Below are 20,406 nucleotides of genomic sequence, written 5' to 3'. Positions count from 1 at the left end.
AAAAGGAGGAGGATGATGATGATGATGATGATGATGATGATGATGATGACGAGTAGTTGACGTCAGTTACCCGTTCTTGAGAACGTTGTAGGCTTCCTTGATGTCCATGACTACCCTGTACACCTTATGGAAGACACCGAGGAACTTGCCGCCCATGTTCTTCAGCCCTTTCAGAGGTCCCAGAAGGTCATCCAGGATCCCATTCAGCAGCTTCAGTAACCGTTTCTTTTCATCAGACTACAGAACAAAGCTCAAGCTCGATATATCTCATAAATACTGTTTGTTTTATTCAAAACTGTTTACGTTATCAAATTATTCATTTCGGGAATTTCATATCAGTAAGACCATGATATGATACTGTCTGTTCTATTCAAAACTGTTTACGTTATCAAAGCATTCATTTCGGGAATTTCATATCAGTAAGGCCACGATGTAATCTTATTTTCATAACTAAGATGCCAGTGGAAGCTCAACCGATAAAAAATTCACTTTATAATGCCTCTATAATGTCCTATTCCGTAAATTGCACTGGTAGATTTGGTAGGAGTCAGTTGTGCTTAATGACACTTTTATAATTATTCGATTATGTTCTTTTAAAACAACGGCGTATGCACAATACTTTACACATTTATTCAAACCCGAATTATCGGCGCGTTGAGCAAACTCTTTAACACTAGCTACCCCGCCCTGATATATTTCGAAGAGAAATGTTCACATGTTTAATTAGAAACCTTTCGCAACCACGTACCATCGTTGTTTTCCCATTTGAGAATGAAGCGATTTCATCTTGAGTTACAGGCTCCATCACCCACTTTACACCGCCCTTTCCCAGAGTCGTGATAGCAACCTTTGCCAGGTCAATGATCTCCCCAATAGGGCCGTCCATCTTCATCCAGTCCGGTTTTTTACCTGATATAACACGTGGATTAACGCACTACACATACATGTAACTCCTATCTTTTACCTAGTTCCATACAATGACAACGACTCTTTAAAATGGGAACTAGCTTTCATTACAACTTAAAACCCCGATGTGATTGCTTGCTTTGTATTTTAACGCCTCACTCAGCAAGATTCAAGCTATATGACGGCGGTCTGTAAATAATCGAGTCTGGACCAGACAGCCTAGTGATTGATACCATGAGCTTCGATCCACACAACTGGGATCGATGACATGCATCAACCAACTCAGCTAGCCTGACCACCCGATCCCGCTAGTCGCCTCTTACGACAAGCATAGTCGCCTTTTACGGCAATCATGGGTTGCTGGTGACCAATTCTACCCCGGATCTTCACGGGTCCCCCGATGTGAGCTCAAGCCTTGCAGGTCAACTAGTATAATTGTTGTGATGTGATGTGAAATGGGGTTTTCACATACATTGTATATTGTGATGTGCATGCACGTATGTGTGGCTGCTTGTATTAGTCTATCACGATATGGCTGAAATATTGCCGATGTGACCTTAAACTTTAACTCACTCTCTGTATTAGTCTGACCTCATGCTGGTTTCATAGAGCTGGCATGAAAGTCCGTCTTAACGTCATCTGTGTATCGACTCACAGCGTAAAGAGAGTCTGTCTTAACGTCATCTGTGTATCGACTCACAGCGTAGAGAGAGAGAAAGTCCGTCTTAACGTCATCTGTGTATCGACTCACAGCGTAGAGAAAGTCCGTCTTTACATCATCTGTGTATTGACTCACAGCGTAGAGAGAGAGAGAGAGTCCGTCTTAACGTCATCTGTGGATTGACTCACAGCGTAGAGAGAGGGAAAGTCCGTCTTTACGTCATCTGTGTATTGACTCACAGCGTAGAGAGAGAGAAAGCCCGTCTTAACGTCATCTGTGGATTGACTCACAGCGTAGAGAGAGAGAAAGTCCGTCTTAACGTCATCTGTGTATTGACTCACAGCATAGAGAGAGAGAAAGTCCGTCTTAACGTCATCTGTGTATTGACTCACAGCATAGAGAGAGAGAAAGTCCGTCTTAACGTCATCTGTGTATTGACTCACAGCGTGGTGCCAACTTGACCTGTGCATAGACTCACCGTGTATGAACGAACACTTGTCTTTCACTTTCATGATTGCGTTTACAACATTGGTCACGTGAGATTTGATACTGCAATGAAACAAAATATCTTGATGCAAAATCATACACTGACGGTTTAGAGTGGAAATTGACTGGTTCTGAACAGCAAACAGAAAGCCCTCTGTTTTACTTTTCTTCCTAAGCGAAGGACTCTACAGGGTTACTGATCTTCTCAACACACTGCATATAAACTCGATGCAGTGGTCGTTGAGATAGCCTCTCTTTAAACAAATTAGTCTGGGCCGATTTGATATGGCACTTCGCTTGGTTGACACTCATTTCTGTACCGTCAAGCAGTACAGAACCATTAACAAAATCAACACTGACATTGAGATAATGTCCCACATTCTTGGCTCGTTTTAGAAAACTGTGGAATGCCTTGTTTTCATCATGCGTCCTGACATGCTTCACAAGAGGATAATCAGACAAATACATGTCTGCAAAAGTGAACTATATAATTCTATTATAAGGAGCCCCAACGTTAATCAAACCAAGCCCTCCCATTATGATTGGCAAGTATAAGAGATTGAGGGAAGAGCGAGGGTGGTGGGATCTATTGTCTGACATGATTCTTCGTGTAAGGGCGTCACTACCCTGAATTTCGTGTTTCATCCAATCAACAACACCAAAAGAACATGAAAGGATGGGTACAACATAAGTATTTTGTGGCTTTAACTTTATTACGAGCGTTAAGCTCTGAACTCCAGATTTTCTTAAGCCTCCATTTGTACTCTGCCCGATGTTTTCCCTTGATATGGGCATCCCTAAGTGCGTGTAGGCCTGACTTAGTGTTTTTATTATTATTATTATTTGTCCTCTTCTTCTTCTTCTAATTATTATTTACCGATTAAAATAAAAAATGCAGCAAAGAGGGTTTGGGTGATCCTGGCACAGTCAGGCTGGTTAGGCTCCTCATCAGCTCAGCGCCCTTGCCCCCTCTACACGCAGCCCAGACAGCGAATTGGACTTCTCCCCGGAAGCGCTGCCTGGTCAAACCCACCCAGAGGTTTTCGGAGAATGCGAAGACTCCCCAACACTGCAGCCTTCTGCATTGCCCAGATTGCCAGAAGGGCTGTATTCCTGGCAGCAAACCCGGGTACTCTCCAAATGTCAGTCAACATTATTATTATCATTATTATTATTGTTGCGCTTTATGTAGCCGTAGCATTTACCTCAAAAGTACATACCTCATAACACTTGCAGCAATAGTGGATATTGCCTCTTTGGGGTTCTTGTTAAATGTTCTAAACGACTTGATGGCCTTGTTGACGTCCTGGAAAATGTCCTTGGCAGCCTTTGGTAGGACAACAGTAATCGTCTCCATTAACGTCTGAAAGAAAATGAACGTAGTCGCAAGCTGATGGCGTATCAGTTTCCTTAGGTTAAAGTACCAGAGAGTGTCTTGTTCCACATACTGACTCATGCTGGACTTACACTTGGAAACACAGGGAGTTCAATCTCGTGCACCGTATTGACATCTGATAGACTATTCCCGATTTTGAGTTTGTTTTCAATTCATCGTTCTCATTTCTCTCATACAAGAAACAAAGAAAGTATATCTGATCACTACGACATACCCGTAACTCTTTTCATATACCACCATTCACCCGGTCGCATTTATACTGTTAACATAGTTTTTTTTCCCACACCCACCCCAAACCACCCACATTCCATTCACAATAACCAAATCAGTTTGCCTGTCATGTGTAATGCTGCCGTGTAATATTCACGGCGGGGGACACAAGAAATGGGCTTCGCACATTGTACCCATGTCGGAAATCGAACCCGGGTCTTCGGCAATACGAGCGAACGCTTTAACCACTAGGCTACCCGACCGCCCCTTGTAAATGTTAATCATAGCTATAGCTACATTGAAATCAATAATTGCCTTATTCTTTGTTGGTATATATTACAATAGAACATATACGGTACACAAGTTAGGAGACTTAAGGGCATGTCCACTCACATTGAAGAAAGCCATCACGTCTCCCTGGGCGCTCCCTACGAGTGATGTAATCTTCAGCACCAAATTCCGCATGGGCCGCACAAAAGGAGGCAGATCCTTCTCATCAATCTCTCCCAGCAGATTGACAGCCGTCCCGGCCTTGTCCAGGACCGAGATCATCTGGAGAGACAACCATTACTTACACCACATCGAATGTTTGTAGGGACAGTGGGTGGCGCAATTCAATATAACGCCGTTGCTCAAACAGAAACAACGGCAACAATGAGCTGAACAAGTTGTATAATTGTTGGGTCCCTGACATGTGTCCTCAGCGTGACTTGCAATGCTTTTACCACTGGGCTACTGAACAATCCCTTAGTTTTAATGATAAGTGAATAGTATTATGGATACGAATTACGATGTCCTTAAAACTGTTTTCTTCAAATGACAGAGGATATGTTTATTCGGAGGATTTACTCATGAGAGTACGTTGTGGTATGATTGAAAGTTATCAGTCGATTTCACGGCTTTTGCAAATATCACAGCGAAGTTGTTTCAATGGGCAAATTAAGTCGAATTTACGTTTCATTACAAAAAAATACTGTCACTTAGGTAGCATAGATGTCTTCCAAAAGTTCGGCTACAATGTTGTATGATACCTCGTGATGTTACCATTGACTAAAACTGACTTCAAATATCTTAATGAACATACAACTGTATTTAGAACAGACACAAAATTGATAGTGAGTATTTGCCTTTCCGGGTAGTTCTTCCAGTGCTGTCTTAAAGTCATCAAAGATATGATCTATCTTCACATCCCCTTCCGTTATCGATCTGAAAAGCTCAGTTCCCGTGCCGATAGCGCTAATGGCGCTATCCTTGATGTTGAAGAAGAGGTCAAAGAGTTTCTTCAGATCGCCCTTGGCGTTGTCCTGAAACATACATCAAGGTTACATGTACATCACCACGACATCACGACATTACCAGAAGAATACGAAATCGTTGCAATCAAACTTGGTTGGTTCAAGATGTCTAATGCCTAAGCTAATAGAGCACTGGTTACTGTGGTGAGTGAGTATGGTTTTACGCCGCTTTTAGCAATATTCCAGCAATATCACGGCGGGGGACACAAGAAATAGGCTTCACACATTGTACCCATGTCGGGAATCGAACCCAGGTCTTCGGTGTGACGAGCGAACGCTTTAACCACTAGGTTACCCGACCGCCCCTGGTTACTGTGGTGATTACATGGGTCCAGCAAATAATGATAAAACAACAATAATAATAGAAAAAATAATAATGATGATGATGATGATGATTTTCAAAATTGCATTCAAAATTACAGCCGTAGGAACCAAAGATGCAGGTTTAGCGCTGGAATGTGTAAACACAATCTCATCCTGCGGGTACCAATATGCTGCTTTATGAACAGAAGCACATTTCAAACCTTTCTAAGTATACTTCCCAAGTTTCACGGCATATCCCATGATTGTGATATAAACTTAAAGTATACAGTTGTTATGAAACTGACGAGAAGAACCTCAAATTTAAGGAGGGAACGCTGTGAGGGTAGGCTGCTAAGGCTATGGTGAGGTTGATTCAGCTTTTTGCCTTTTACTCCATGTGGAATGTTTCGGTGGATAATGTTAGTCTCTAGCATCGACATATAGAATACTGAACGAACTCCCGTTTAATACCAGTTTTATGAAACGAGTGAATAGTTCTGGTATCTGACGAGCGAAAGTTTCATAAAATTGGTTTAACACTGGGTCGAGTTTAGTATTTTATGTATTACTTGTCATTTATAACGTTTTTCTAATTATACTGTTGAATAGGCTGACACCTACACGTTCCACGGTATAATCTAATTGTGTTTAATAGAATAATACTTCAAACTTCAAAAGTTTAAACGTATGAATTTAATACCATACAACGGTCCAACTTTAGAATTCAGGCGTCCGTTCCACAAAATTATCGTAGCAGTAAGGTTATCGCAACTCACATACTTAGACCAACGGTTTTCGTTGCGCAACATACGATCGCCTTGTGGAACGGGGCCTTGCACCTCGAAGTTTTGCAGTCACGTCACAATACCCGATGACGTAATTTGTGGAAATTTGTTGCAAGATCCATCGACGAAACAATGCCATGTCACGTCAGCCTAGCAACACGTTTGCTGGGGGTCATCGAGTGTGCATAAGCTCCTCTCAGTGATTCATCATCTCTACACGGAATGTCGTTAAATAAGCCAAGGGATGTTGAGAGCTTTCAATATTTGTTCGTGAAACGTGTTCCGAGAGTACATAAGCACGCGTTTTGGTATTACACAATGTGTAATACAGCTGTATGTTTATTAAACGGGTGATCCCTTCACGGGCAAGTAATAAATTTATATATTGAACCGTCAACATGGATAGATATATGAGAAACCTTATTTGTCCAAACACTATAAACATAATTTGAGACATATTAATAAGATGATACTTGGCAAAAATGATCATCAAGGTTGAAATTAAAGTGTCAAATGTTCTTAAAGTGAAACACAACACTAATCTCTGAGAAAATGGCATCACAAGTCAGTATCTCGTGTGTCCGTCATGTGCATTGATGACTGTCGTGCAACATCGATAGATGGAACGGATGCGGCGGTTGATGAAGGCAAAGAACTTGAACCCACACTCTGAAGAACGCCTGAAGCAGTTCAGCTGCAGTTGTCGCCCTTTAAGAGTTACAGGCGCCTAACGGGATCGGGTGGTCAGGCACGCTGACTTGGTTGATGAATGTCTTCGATCCAAGTTGAGTAGATCGACGCATGATATTAATCTTTGGATTGTCTGGTCCAGACTCGATTATTTACAGTATTTACATTACGTCATATCCCGGTTATTGTGACGTATTTGACACAATGTGGTTCTGACTTCTGAAGATAGTCTTCTGGCGGTGTGTGTTGAAATGGACAACATATCTTCAGTGTGTATATATATTAAGGATAGGTGGGTTACAATATCCGAAAAGGTAACTTAAGAAATCTCTATAATAAAATAATTTGTGCTTATGGAGTGTTTAAACGTTTATAGCTCCTACAAATTAATGTAAATAATACTTCAAGATTAATAACTTCACAGATTACTTATTTAGTCATTAATACAGAAAAAAAAACTGTAGACAACGATACGAATTAAGAGACATCGGTCAGCAACACACGCCCCATCCATCCGCCGGTGATTTGACGAGAACAACTGTTATTTTTCTGTTTTATTATGAACCATTACAAACCTTTTAGTTTTTGATTATTCACTGTGACAGATGAAGGAGAAACGATCACGTATTGAATGCACCGTACCCACCTTTACCATATTCATGTCATAGGACGCACCCGCCTTGAAACAGACGCGGCCAAAGAAGAGCTCCAGTGTCTTGCCCATGAAGCCCAGGTGCACGCGTGCATAGGCCTCATCGTGGACGTCCACTCGGGCGTGGCTGTTCAGTAGAGCTGGTAACATACAGAACATACAGTTATAGATACATACAAATATAGATACATACAGTGACGTATGCATACAGTTATGACTACATAAATATTTCTACCTTTGTACGAGAGGCAGGAATCAGATGTGGTGAGAAACATTATTATAGTGACAACCATGCATAGTGTAGATATGTATTTTGGAGGATCGCGTGGTCCAATGATCTTAAGCATCGTTGCGCGCTGTGCAGCTTGGTGTCCCTCAGACATGGCAGAATCCTATGATCACCATCTTCCCGAGGCAAGAGTGTTAACTGACTTTAAAAGTCCAGTTTCCACCCTTGCCGAACTAGGCTGGTATAATGGAGTTACATTTTGGCTGGACTAACGAGTCTATGCATAGTCCAATCAAAATCGCGCACCGAAATCGAAATCCGGTTCGTAAACTGTCGTGCAGATTTCGGTCGATTGCAGGATTTGCAAAGCATGTACACTGCCAACTCGTTGTCAGCAGATATTTTCCAAATCTTTTCATGTTTTTAACCAAGGTGCTCACGAGATTTGATGCATTTGGCGATGTAAGACCCGTTTTATCACAATATAGATCTTGATAATCGAGCAGATCGTCCTGACTTGGCGCCACCATTTTGTGTGAAGCAAAAGCAAGTGATACGAGAGGTGGAATCTGATTGGTCCATAGGAAAGGCTTAGAAGGGACATAACTGGTAATAGCCACTGATCGAGCCTAGTAATTCCGGCCTAGTTCGGCAAGGGTGGAGACTGGATTTTTAGAGTCAGTTAACTCTCTTGCCTCGGGAAGATGATGATCTCGTGTTCAAATCACGGATCCTGATTAATTTATGTCTGTCAGCACCATAGCCATGTTTGTGGGTTTCACTATAGTGGGTTTCACTATAGTGGGCTTCACTATAGGCCTGCATCACTCGGGATTTCGTTCCACATTAAACTGACACACTGTTTAAAGCGGCGTAAAACCTACCTCACTCAATCACTATCTGTACGTTGGTTGGTTGTTTACCGCCGCACTCATCAATATTCCAGCTATATGACGGCGGTCCGTAAATAATCGAGTCTAGGCCAGACAGTCCAGTGATTGACTTCATGAGCATCGACCACACAATTGGGATCGATGACATGCATCAACCAAGTCAGCGAGCAAGACCACCCGATCCCGTTAGTCGCCTTTTACGACAAGCATGGTCGCCTTTTACGGCAAGCATGGGTTGCGTTGCGACAGTGGAAAGCTATAACTGGATCTGATGACAAACTGCTTATCACATGAATTTTATTCTAAAACAGCTAAAATCAAACAATGTAAAAAAAGTGACAAAGAAGGATAATACAAACACACACATACACAGTCACTCACGTGAAGAAAACCACATACTCCATGAACCTCGTTAAACCGGTCGTTATCATAACCAGTAAAATCAGATTTCCAGAATAACGAGTCACTGATTTCATGCATCTTGCATATATAACATTCCAAATATGAAGCGCCTGGAATAGGGAGTGTCCAGATTAAGGGGCTTAACTACCCATTAATCAAAGGATACTTACAGAATTTCAGGTCTAATCCATTTTTAATGATGAGACCAAATGCTGCTCCAATCTTCGTGGAGCCAATCATCTTCTGCCAGTCTACACTGGGCGACTTAAGAGTATACTCCCACTTCTTGTTGATGAAGTCCTCCACTGACCGCTTGTCTCGGTAGTGCATGCTGAAGTCGTGCATGCCCACGTCGCGGGGGTCTGCGTAGAATATTGACCCATTGACTATTCTGGAAAATGAAAAAACTTTAATAAAATCTTCGCATATACAGTAAACTACGTTTATAACGAACACGCTTATAACGAACTGACGGATATAACGAACTTGGTTTTAGTCCAGGTCATTTACTGTATATATGTTGTATATATGCTTATAACGAACTACGGTTATCACGAACTAAAATTAGTGGTCCCTTTGAGTTCGTTATAACCGTAGTTTACTGTACACGGAAAGAAACATAAATGTGTTTAACGGTGAAAAAACATGTGGGGTATTCAGTAAAGAGTATCATTAACACACAGGATCCCGATATATGTTTGTATATCACTTGAGGATAAGATCCAGCGTATAACGGAAGATCTGCATGAAATCAACGATAGATAGGTCATAATGTCAGAATCTGAGCGACGAGATCACAACACGCCCGCCCCTTAGTTGAAAGAAGCTCAGCATGATAAACACATTACTGTGTACTTAACAGCACGTGCATTATTTGAACACTTCATATACCACGGGATGTGACACATGACTACACGTACAGTAAACTACGGTTATAACGAACTCAAGTTTAGTCTGTAATAACTGTTGTTCGTAAAAAGCATATACACAGCAAATGGCCGGGACTAAAAAATAAGTTCGTTATATCCTCCAGTTCATTACAAGCGTGTTCGTTATAAGCATACACACAAAATATAAACAGTAAATGGCCGGGACAAAAAAACAAAAACAGTTCGTTATAAGCGCGTTCGTCATAAACGTAGTTGACTGTATATAACATGGGAATAGACAGCGTGCTTTACATAGTGCTTTACAGTGTACTCCTCTGTGCCTACCCACCCTTTCTCCATGTACATGGGTGCAATGGCGGCCGCCTTAGGATGGGCCTGGTACTGCAGAAGGGCTTCATACCGCACCTTCTCATCATCATCATATAGGGCGGCCCGCAGCATCAAGTCCGCTATCTAAAACAAAGGTCCAGGTTCTCACTCAGCACAGACTGCAGTATCAGATCGGCAAGCTAAAATAAGAGTTCTAACCAAGCGGTCTGCGACATCAGGTCCCCAGTCTGAAACAAAGTTCCAGGCCACCGTTCTAACAAGTGACCTGTAACATCAGGTCCCCAATCGGAAACAAAGGTCCACGCCACCGTTCTACCACGTGGTCTGCAACATCAGGTCCCCAATCTGAAACAAAAGTCCACGCCACCGTTCTACCAAGTGGTCTGCAACATCAGGTCCGCAATCTGAAACAAAGGTCCACGCCACCGTTCTACCAAGTGGTCTGCAACATCAGGTCCCCAAATCTGAAACAAAGGTCCACGCCACCACGCTACCAAGTGGTCTGCAACATCAGGTCCCCAATCTGAAACAAAGGTCCACGCCACCGTTCTACCAAGTGGTCTACAACATCAGGTCCCCAAATCTGAAACAAAGGTCCACGCCACCGTGCTACCAGATGGTCTACAACATCATGTCCCCAATCTGAAACAAAGTTCCACGTCGGTGTAGCAGTGATTCCACCGATGTTCAGCACCCGCCTTGTACCCGATAGATCAATGGAAGTAATCGAATTCACATATGGGATTCGAACCCATGATCACCGGATCCTGTCACAGCTGAGGGACGCAAGGCAGCAAGGTGAGAAGCGTAAACCTTCTAAATCCACAAACACATGATGATGAATGCATTTAACAATTGTACCTTTTCGTGGTGGTATTTCCTCAAGGCATGAATCCCCGCCCGCTTCACCCACTGGGAGTTGGTTGAGTTGAAGTGGGACACTATGTGTTCATATGACCGGTAGAGGGCAGCATTGCCCAGCGCCCCGAGGAGGACTACCCTGTAGTGGTCCACCAGCTGGAGGTGTTCTTCCTTCATCACCGACCGCGCCCTCCTATAGACGTAGGGGTCTGCAATAGAACAACAGTGGTTCTACATCCAGCCGGGCGGTCGGGTAGCCTAGTGGCTAAAGGGTTCGCTCGTCACGCCGAAGACCCGGGTTCGATTCCCGACATGGGTACAATGTGTGAAGCCCATTTCTGGTGCTCCCCGCTGTGCTATTTCTGGAATACTGCTAAAAGCGGCGTAAAACCCAACTCAATCACTCACTCTACACCCAACCAAAAGACAAGGTATGGTAAAGACCATCTTCCCGAGGCAAGGGCGTAAACTGACTATAAAAGTCCAGTTTCCTATGGTGGCCGAGAGGGGACATCGCTTTCTCGCTTTATCGCTTTCTCGCTCTATCGCTTTATCGCTTTATCGCTTTCTCGCTTTCTCGCTCTATCGCTTTCTCGCTTTCTCGCTTTATCGCTTTCTCGCTTTATCGCTTTCTCGCTTTATCGCTCTATCGCTTTCTCGCCCTATTGCTTCTTCTAATGACTAACCATAGTCATATGAAGGAATCGGGTGTTCTTTAACTTCTTTTGAATAGTATGTGCTGTAAATCTTGAAATTAATGTTAATTATAAATGAAAAAAAAATAGCGTAGACATAATTACCGTATTCGACGTAATAAGTGCCCAGGGCGCTCTCAAGAATAATATTTTGGCGAAAAAAAAAAGTTGAGTTGAAAGATAAATTTCGTGGTTTATGCTGACAGCCTGAAATGTTGATATACGACAGATATATTTTTCCCGAATTTAATTGCCCATAATTAAGTGTGCATATAACGCACGAGTGCGTATTATACGCGAATAAATAAGTCTGGTGTAGATTAATCAATCGCAAGGGGTGCTAATTGGGATTGTTCACTAGCCAATATTTTAGCAAAAATAGCGTTGATTAGAGCGGGGCGCAATATTACTTTCGAATAAGGTAATTATACTTTGCATTTATGTCTCAGAAATGACTGTTGATAAGACGGCCTCACTGAACACTTTGAATAGCGGAAATATCAACTTGAATATAAAACCAATCAAATATCTATTTCCACATTATGGTTACTGAGAACAATATGTCATCCAAAAACTAGAAATTACATCAAGGACATCCGGTAGTATTAACCATTGCTTGGGTGAGGAATTCCACTTTGATGACATCTACTCCGCAAACAGAATAAACGTTGATATAAGCGTTGTTTTTAGGAAAACACTATTGCTTTTTAGGAAGAACGTACTACTCAGCGCTATTGAGCGGTGTTATTTGCTATTTGTTTTGATAACTTGGCCTGGGGGCGGGGGATCCAATAGCTAAATAGGGTCATAAATCAATCAAATTCTTTTTTACGCAGAAATACGTCGATTGTTATAAAAGCACATATGTCTGTACTGTCAAATTATATTTCAGTAGATAGTGAGAAAATTTCAACATTCCGTCCATATGTATAATTTGAAATGCGACTGGAAAAATCTCAGCTCTCTTTTATGATTAAAACCCACAAGAGGGAATATTGCTAAACCGCGAGAAAGCGATAGAGCGATAAAGCGATAAAGCGATAAAGCGAGAAAGCGATAAAGCGATAGAGCGAGAAAGCGATAAAGCGATAGAGCGAGAAAGCGATAGAGCGAGAAAGCGATAGAGCGAGAAAGCGATATTTCCCATAATGCCGTACATTAAAACGGTTTTTGCTGATATTTAGTGATCCTGTAATTCTCACCGCTATTTTGCCTCTTATGATTATATTTTTTAAACATCTTGCAGTAGATAAATATGTTACAAAATACACACGTAATTTTTTCTCGTTTAGCTTGCATATTTTCTTGTAGTGTAATAAATAAGCAAGATTCAAAGAATACAGATAGTCACTGTTCATATTTTCATTTTGCTCCGCCCCCCATTCCTCCATCAAACTTAAAACTGATAAAAAGGAGATCATATATGTCAGTTTTATTAGCCAGTTTGTATTGTTGCTTCCAAAGAATTATTTTGTTCGGTGATTAGATTTGGAATTGAAGCCGAATATGTGCTCGTCCTATTTCGGGATCACAATTATGTTCATTAAGTTGCATGTACATTATGCATACATGTACACAGTTATGTTTCCCTTACAAAATACAGATGAATTAGATATATGTCTCTACCATAAGTCACATATACCACTTTCGAGAGCGTCATTAACCCGTAACCCCATTCCTTGGACAATAGAAATGAAATGCGTTGTAAATAATTTTTTTAAACAACTCGTTTCTTATAATGACTTTCGATCAAACTGTCTTCGGGAATTAAATTTAATGCTAAAGTGCTTGTAAAATAAAGTTTAACTTTCCCGCAAGGAGAGACTAGATATCCAATTATAGTATAGGCTCAGGCAGGAATATACATATCCATGTAGCAATTCTGTATCCATTTAAACTGTTTGGTTAACAATTGTGCGTTCTGATATGAGTTATGTTGTTATGTACTACCTTTTTACACAGAAAATGAGTCGGAAACACACACACACACACACACACACACACACACACACACACATACATAATTTTGACAAAACTATACTTAAGATATACATAACATATCACAATGATAGCTGATTTAATATATGTTATAGATAATCATAGTAATGCATTTCATATTGTTATCAACCTTAACTATGTGGCCACACTAATTATGTCTCTCCATATGTGTAATTTACACAAGTACACATATCAACTGTGGTAACGCCACAGCGATGGGGGCAGTGGGATAGCCTAGTGGTTACAGCGTTCGATCGTCACGCCGAAGACCCAGTTCGATTCCCCACATGGGTACAATGTGTGAAGCCCATTTCTGGTGTTACCCGTGATATAACTGGATCACAGCGGTGTTTATCAAATTACTATATGCAAGTACATATATTTGTAGATTTGCACAAGACAAGAAATCAATTCAAGTTAAACATACATCAAATGTCAAAAAGAACATTTACGGACAACATTATGACACACTGTAAATCATATACTACCGAAAACAAGTTATAGAACACCCACAATTATAAGATTGTATTTTTGCAAAACAATCAGCCATGACTAATTAACTATAGTCTTCTTAACTTCTTTTGAAAAGTATATATTTATATTTTAACCTGATTTATTTAGAGCGTATTGCCATGATCTGCCACGCGCTTTCGGCGTGATGGTCACATACAACTGAACAGGGCCATAAATAAATCAATTACATTTTACGCAAAAATCGGTGGATTGTTTTAAAATCACCTACGTCTGTACAGTTAAATTATGTTTTAAGTAAATAGTGAGAAAAGTTCAATATTACCTCCCAATTGCAGCAGATATCACGTGCGGCCCCTGTAGTGGTCAAGAGGGGATACTGCTTAACCGCGAGAAAGCGATAAAGCGATAAAGCGATAGAGCGAGAAAGCGATAAAGCGATAAAGCGATAGAGCGATAAAGCGAGAAAGCGATAGAGCGAGAAAGCGATGTCCCCTCTCAGCCACCATAGTTTCCACCCTTGCCGAACTAGGCTGGAATTCCGGGGATACATTTTGGCTGGACTAATAATTCTATGCTCAGTCCAATCAAAATCGCGCACCTCAGGAATAATTGTTTCTTTGTCATATATTTTACATCTGCAAATATACCCTAGATGTAGTTAAATGCATTCAATCATACTGTATTATACCATAAGTCCCGATGTGTTCAAAAAGCGTCTGAAATACATACGATATATATGGAGAAATATACGTGAATTGTTACCCAACGAGTTTTAGCTTAGCTATGCCCGTTTGCGCTTAGACGGAACCCAGTCATAAAAATGGCCACGAGAGGGGCACAGGTCGCTATATGGCTTGTCCCGGAATAAGAGGAATTGGTCACGAATGCAGTGGTGTGTCAAGACTCCATTATATACAGACCGCCATTCTACCGTTGAAACATCTGACTGCTACTCAAACCCTGTTCACTCACTCGCGAACCCTCCCCCTTCAGTGTCCTCCCCATCATATTCCAACATGATACCCCAGCACTGAAACAACAGCCGTTTGTGAGTACTACAGTAACGGGAGATTAAGCCGTACCGTGAAGTCCAAGCCACTTTTCCAGATTAATGACGATGTCTTCGCTTTCCTTTGTCCTCCCAGCATCCCAAAGTCGCCTAGCAACCACTCCGGTTGCTAAGATGATCCTCTGGTGTGTATCCTTCTCCAGGAGTTCCAGAAATGTCATCGGTGGATGGAAGCAAAGTTGGGTCATTTTGTGGATGATGGCCTGGGGACAGAGGTAATGAGTTATGAATAATTCCATTTATTTTCAAGTATTTCCGTTATATCACTGCATGTCAGTTTGGTGTAGGGAAATCCAGAAGGTCTTCATAACATTGATGGAACTAACAAACACAGGCATTGTGGTGACAGACCCAGAACATAGTTCAATCAGAAGTGAGGTGAGGTGAAATTGGATTTAACGTCGCGTCCAAGATTATTGCACTTATATAGCGACGTGTGTGTGTGGCTGCTTGTACTAGTCCGGACTGATGCCAATTTATAGTGCTAGCTCACTGAGATACCATGCTGCAGTTTAACATGAATACCCCACTCAGACACAGTATACTGACTCCCAGCCGACCAGTCCTTGTTTTAGCCCCTTAATGCCGAGCGATGTACAAGTACCGTATTTTAACGTCTTTTTGTACGACGCGGCCGGGGATCGAACCCCGGACCTTCCTCTCTCCGGGCGGACGCTCTACCACTAGACCACGGAGGCGGTCAATTCAATCAGCGCAAAGCCAATCATCTGTTTCTGGAACGCCTAAGGGACACACTCTGTACAGCTACTTAAGGCACTGTTATCTGAGTTGGTTGGTCGGTTGGTTGGTTTGATGTTAAACGCCGCACTCAGCAATATTCCAGCTATAGGACGGCGGGTCTGGACCAGACAATCCAGTGATTGATATCATGAACATCAACCCACGCAATTGGGATCGATGACATGTATCAACCAAGTCAGCGAGCCTGACCAACCGATCCCGTAAGTAGCCTCTTACAACAAGCATAGTCGCCTTTTATGGCAAGCATGGGTTACTGAAGGCCTTTTTCACCCGGATCTTCACGGGTCTGTTATCTGAGTGTCCCACCACAACCTTCTATAAAATAACATTCCACAAAATCGACCAGGTTTTACTGTTGTGTTAATTGTTACCAAGTGGCAAGTTAACATTGACAGATTTACTCTCCAGTACCTATGACACCCTGTGAATCATTCGACTACAGATTCAGACATATGGCCGATTAGACACTAATTAAAACAGATTCTATTAGAAGAATACAGTTTCTATCTGTTTGCCGTAGGCTGACGTTCTGTGGGAGAGATCATGATCAGTCCCATTTATAAACATGTATACAATCGGGGCCGTCATACTTACATCTATGGGCGGAGTCTCCATTGAAACGATGTGAATAAGTAATCGCTTCAAGAGGTACTGGTTGGGTCGTGTCTTGTTGAGTATGTGTGTGAAGAGTAGGTTTTGGGACATATCGTTGTCCAAGACTGCAACAGCATCAAACAGGAAGTTCTGATCCTTGTGTTCCCGCGTAGACCTGGACAAAAAGTTAAAGTGAGTTAAACATAGCATCCTTGTATTGTTGCTCTCAGTGAACCGATCTCGGTTATATGACATTAAAACATAATTCGTCTTTATACTCTGATATTACTCGTGATTAATATATATAGTATGTAACTTAATTAGATTGTTGATGTGTGATGCTTTCCCAATTACTTTGGTCGTGGTATTTCTATATTTATAGATTTCAGATGTGGTCGACATGATGTTGTCTTTTTCATTTGATAGGGGCTGGGGGGCTGGGGAGGGGGTTAATCACTGCCTCCTACCTGTATATATAATTGTCAACGTCAACCATACTCTGTACATCCTTAGCTTGATAACAGTGTAAGAACCTACTCCGAAACGTCGCTCTCAAGTTTTATAAAGAAGTTGTTCACCCATAAAACTTATCCTTACTCTAAAAAGAGAGCTAAGACTATTCCAGTCATATTTCCAATTATACATATGGACAGAATGGTGAAACCTTTATAAACAGAATTAGGTGATTTTAAAACAATCCAGGATTTCTGCTGTAAATGTAATTGAATGATTTATGGCCCTATTTAGGAGTTTGATGGGCCCCTCCTACTTGGCACAGTAATCAATACAATCGGCAAACAACGTATTAGCAACACCTCGTATTAGCGCTTAGTAGTGTACTTCCTCAAAAACTATAGCGTTTTCCTTAAAACAACACTTAGGTTATATCAATGTTAATTCTGTTTGCGAAGTAGATGTCATCAAACTTGAAGTCCTCACCTCAGCAATGTTAACTCACCGGATGTCCATTGTGTAATTTCTAATGTTTGAATGACATATTGTGAATTACAAATAGTTGTCAGTATTATCAGCCACTGTTTGCATTGTTTGCATTGTCCAAAGTATCATCTTGATGGTTAACAGATTTGGAGTGAACCAGAAAACGTGCTCGTCCGATTTGGGAATGACAATTTTATTGATACAGATGTAAGTACATTATGCAGATAAACGTTATACATGTACACTGTTATGTGTCTTTTACAAATGCAGATCGATCAGATATATGTCTTTACCTTAAGTGACATATACGACTTTTGACAGCGCACCTAACCCGTAACCACATTCCTTGGGCAATAGAAATGCAAAACTTGAACAAACTATCTTCGGGAATTACATTTAATGCTTATGTGCTTGTTAAATAGAATCGATCTTTCCCGCCTGGTGAGACTAGATATTCGATTAGAGTATAGGCACTTTGTTCAAGCAGGAATATTCATATTTAAGTAACAATTCTCTATCTATTGAACTGTATGGTTGTTAGCAATTGTGCATTCTGTCGTGAGTTATGTAATTATGTACCACACACACACACACACACACACACACACACACACACACACACACACACACACACACACACACACACACACACACACACACACACACACACACACACAAACAAACAAACACACAAACACGCACACACACACACACGCACAGCATGACAGTTTGACGGAGTGAGAGAGACACAACACACCCATCCCCATACATAATGTTGACAAATCTAAACTTGTAATATGCATAAAATATGAGAATGATAGCTGATTTAACATATCGGCCACCATATGCTCTCCGGTATAGGCGACTACGCTTGTCGTAAGAGGCGACTAACGGGATCGGGTAGTCAGGCTCGCTGACGTGCTGGATGAAAATCATCGTAATCCCAAATGCGTGAATCGATGCTCATGATGTCAATCACTGAATTGTCTTGTCCAGACTCGATTATTTACAGACAGCCGTCACATAGCTGGAATATTGCTGTGTGCGGCATAAACAGCAAACAAATATTAGTGAAAATACAATGATGGACACACTACAACAGCTTACGTTGGTCTTCTCGTGAAGTATCGCCGTGCAATGTCTGCCAACTCCTTGTCTGGGAGAGCCTTCAGAGTTGACGTCACACGGGAGAAGCACTTCGACATCCGTTTGGAACCTTCACAACATCGGAACACCACTGAGTGTATTGCCAGATCGAACTATGCACAATTAAGCTGGACAGTTCTAGTTCCAGACTGTATCGCCGCGTTTGAAATATAGGGCCCTCGCTTATGAGGTATTCAATTTAGTCAGGTAGAATTAATTCGACGTGTGGTAGTAAGCTGTGTTATTTATAAAAATGAACATGACGGCCGCTGTGTATTTAAGTCGTTGTCGTATGGTTACAACGACGTTGCCATTGTAACTGCAGCCGTGTAAAATACATGTTTCTATTTCAGAAACGCCTCTATCAGCTCATAACCCAGGTCATAAAGCACTGGTTAATATGATATCGTAAATATTCTTTGATTGATTGTGTATCGATCACATACCCTGTTCTGGTTCCTCTCTCATACACGTCAGGTTCTTCTCCAGGTAATCCAGGTACTCCGCCACATTCACTGGCTTCTTCTTCTGCTTGACCTTCATAACATCAACCACAAGATCACTGTCACAGGGAGACAGGCATAGCTGACGTCGTGTTTCATAAAGCATCCTACAATACTGGATATGACCTCTAAGAAAGTGTGACGCGTTGCGACTAAAAACAATGACGTATGGACAGTAAGTATTCTCACATTTCCAAGATGAATGGAGGATTTCCCGACTCGCCTCGGTCCTTTAGATGGGACATCGTGGACTTTGTGCTTGGTCAGGAACTCCAGCTTTCCCAAGGCTAATGCTGACATTTCAGGAAATTCTTAAACAAAACGTTGAACATTAGAATAAATATATTGATGTACACTGTTTGCTATGGCATCATTACTTTAGAGTGAGTGAGTGAGTATAACTATGGTTTTTCGCCGTTTTTAGCAATATTCCAGCAATATCACGGTGGGGGACACCAGAAATGGGCTCCACACATTGTACGCATGTCAGAAATCAAACCGGGGTCTTCGGCGTGACGATCAAACGCTTTAGCCACTAGGCTACCCGCCCACCCCCTTACTTTAAAGGAAACAACACATCGTAAATGGAACACTGTCATTCTGGATTTGCAGTTGTTAAGATATATGTGTACCTAAAAAACGTGAACAATTGGCAACTGAATGTGTATAACAAAGGCACCCGTCTAGAGGTATGTCGTGCAATGTATGCTGCGTTACCCATGTCTTGCAGCTGACTGACAGGCTTCACCGGGCGCCCAGTGCTGTGAGGGTCAAAACTGAAACGAGAACATTGATTCATTAATTAATGTATGGTTTCAAATCGTACTAATTACTAGACTTGACTTGAGGACGTGATAGTCGAACATTTCTTAAAAGCATTCAGTATTCTGACCGTGAGATTGTGCTTTCTTTGTAAACATATGATCTTATGCGAGTTTACACAATTAATAAGTGACGCCTAAACCAGTGGTTTGCGTCCGTTGGCCAAACCAGGATCCGCTAATCTTTGGTTCGAAAGCCCGGTTAGGTTTCGTGGTCTGTCAGCATCATACGGTAGGTTTCAACGAAGTGGTGACTCTCTCCTGCCATGCCAGGCTTTCTCGTCCAAGTTTACATGCCATGTTTTATTTGAAATACTGCTCAGGGCTGTTATTATTAACTTGATTCCTTCACTCATTCACCCGAGGACCGCCTCCGTGGTCTAGTGGTAGAGCGTCCGCCCTGAGAGCGGAAGGTC

General features: G+C 41.7%; 1 protein-coding gene across 1 annotated transcript in view; it reads right to left on the bottom strand.

Moving 5' to 3' along the window:
* The window catches only part of LOC139473150 (uncharacterized), a 181,934-nt gene that overhangs the window by 148,864 nt on the left and 12,664 nt on the right, over positions 1-20,406 (bottom strand). The window contains exons 8-23 of the mRNA XM_071255668.1: positions 19,887-19,945; positions 19,359-19,480; positions 19,113-19,203; positions 18,628-18,736; positions 16,582-16,756; positions 15,239-15,428; positions 10,990-11,198; positions 10,127-10,251; positions 9,079-9,299; positions 7,379-7,524; positions 4,787-4,963; positions 4,053-4,211; positions 3,274-3,416; positions 2,046-2,116; positions 749-909; positions 71-237 (exon numbers count right to left, since the gene is read on the bottom strand). Of these exons, the coding sequence (XP_071111769.1) occupies positions 71-237; positions 749-909; positions 2,046-2,116; positions 3,274-3,416; positions 4,053-4,211; positions 4,787-4,963; positions 7,379-7,524; positions 9,079-9,299; positions 10,127-10,251; positions 10,990-11,198; positions 15,239-15,428; positions 16,582-16,756; positions 18,628-18,736; positions 19,113-19,203; positions 19,359-19,480; positions 19,887-19,945 (2,325 nt within the window). The remainder of the gene's footprint in view (positions 1-70; positions 238-748; positions 910-2,045; positions 2,117-3,273; positions 3,417-4,052; positions 4,212-4,786; positions 4,964-7,378; positions 7,525-9,078; positions 9,300-10,126; positions 10,252-10,989; positions 11,199-15,238; positions 15,429-16,581; positions 16,757-18,627; positions 18,737-19,112; positions 19,204-19,358; positions 19,481-19,886; positions 19,946-20,406) is intronic.

This window comes from Haliotis cracherodii, unplaced genomic scaffold (genome assembly GCF_022045235.1).
Source record: "Haliotis cracherodii isolate W230 unplaced genomic scaffold, xgHalCrac1.p SCAF_27, whole genome shotgun sequence".
Taxonomy (NCBI): domain Eukaryota; kingdom Metazoa; phylum Mollusca; class Gastropoda; order Lepetellida; family Haliotidae; genus Haliotis; species Haliotis cracherodii.
Note: the sequence above shows the minus strand (reverse complement) of the source record. Positions and strands in the feature narration are given on the sequence as shown.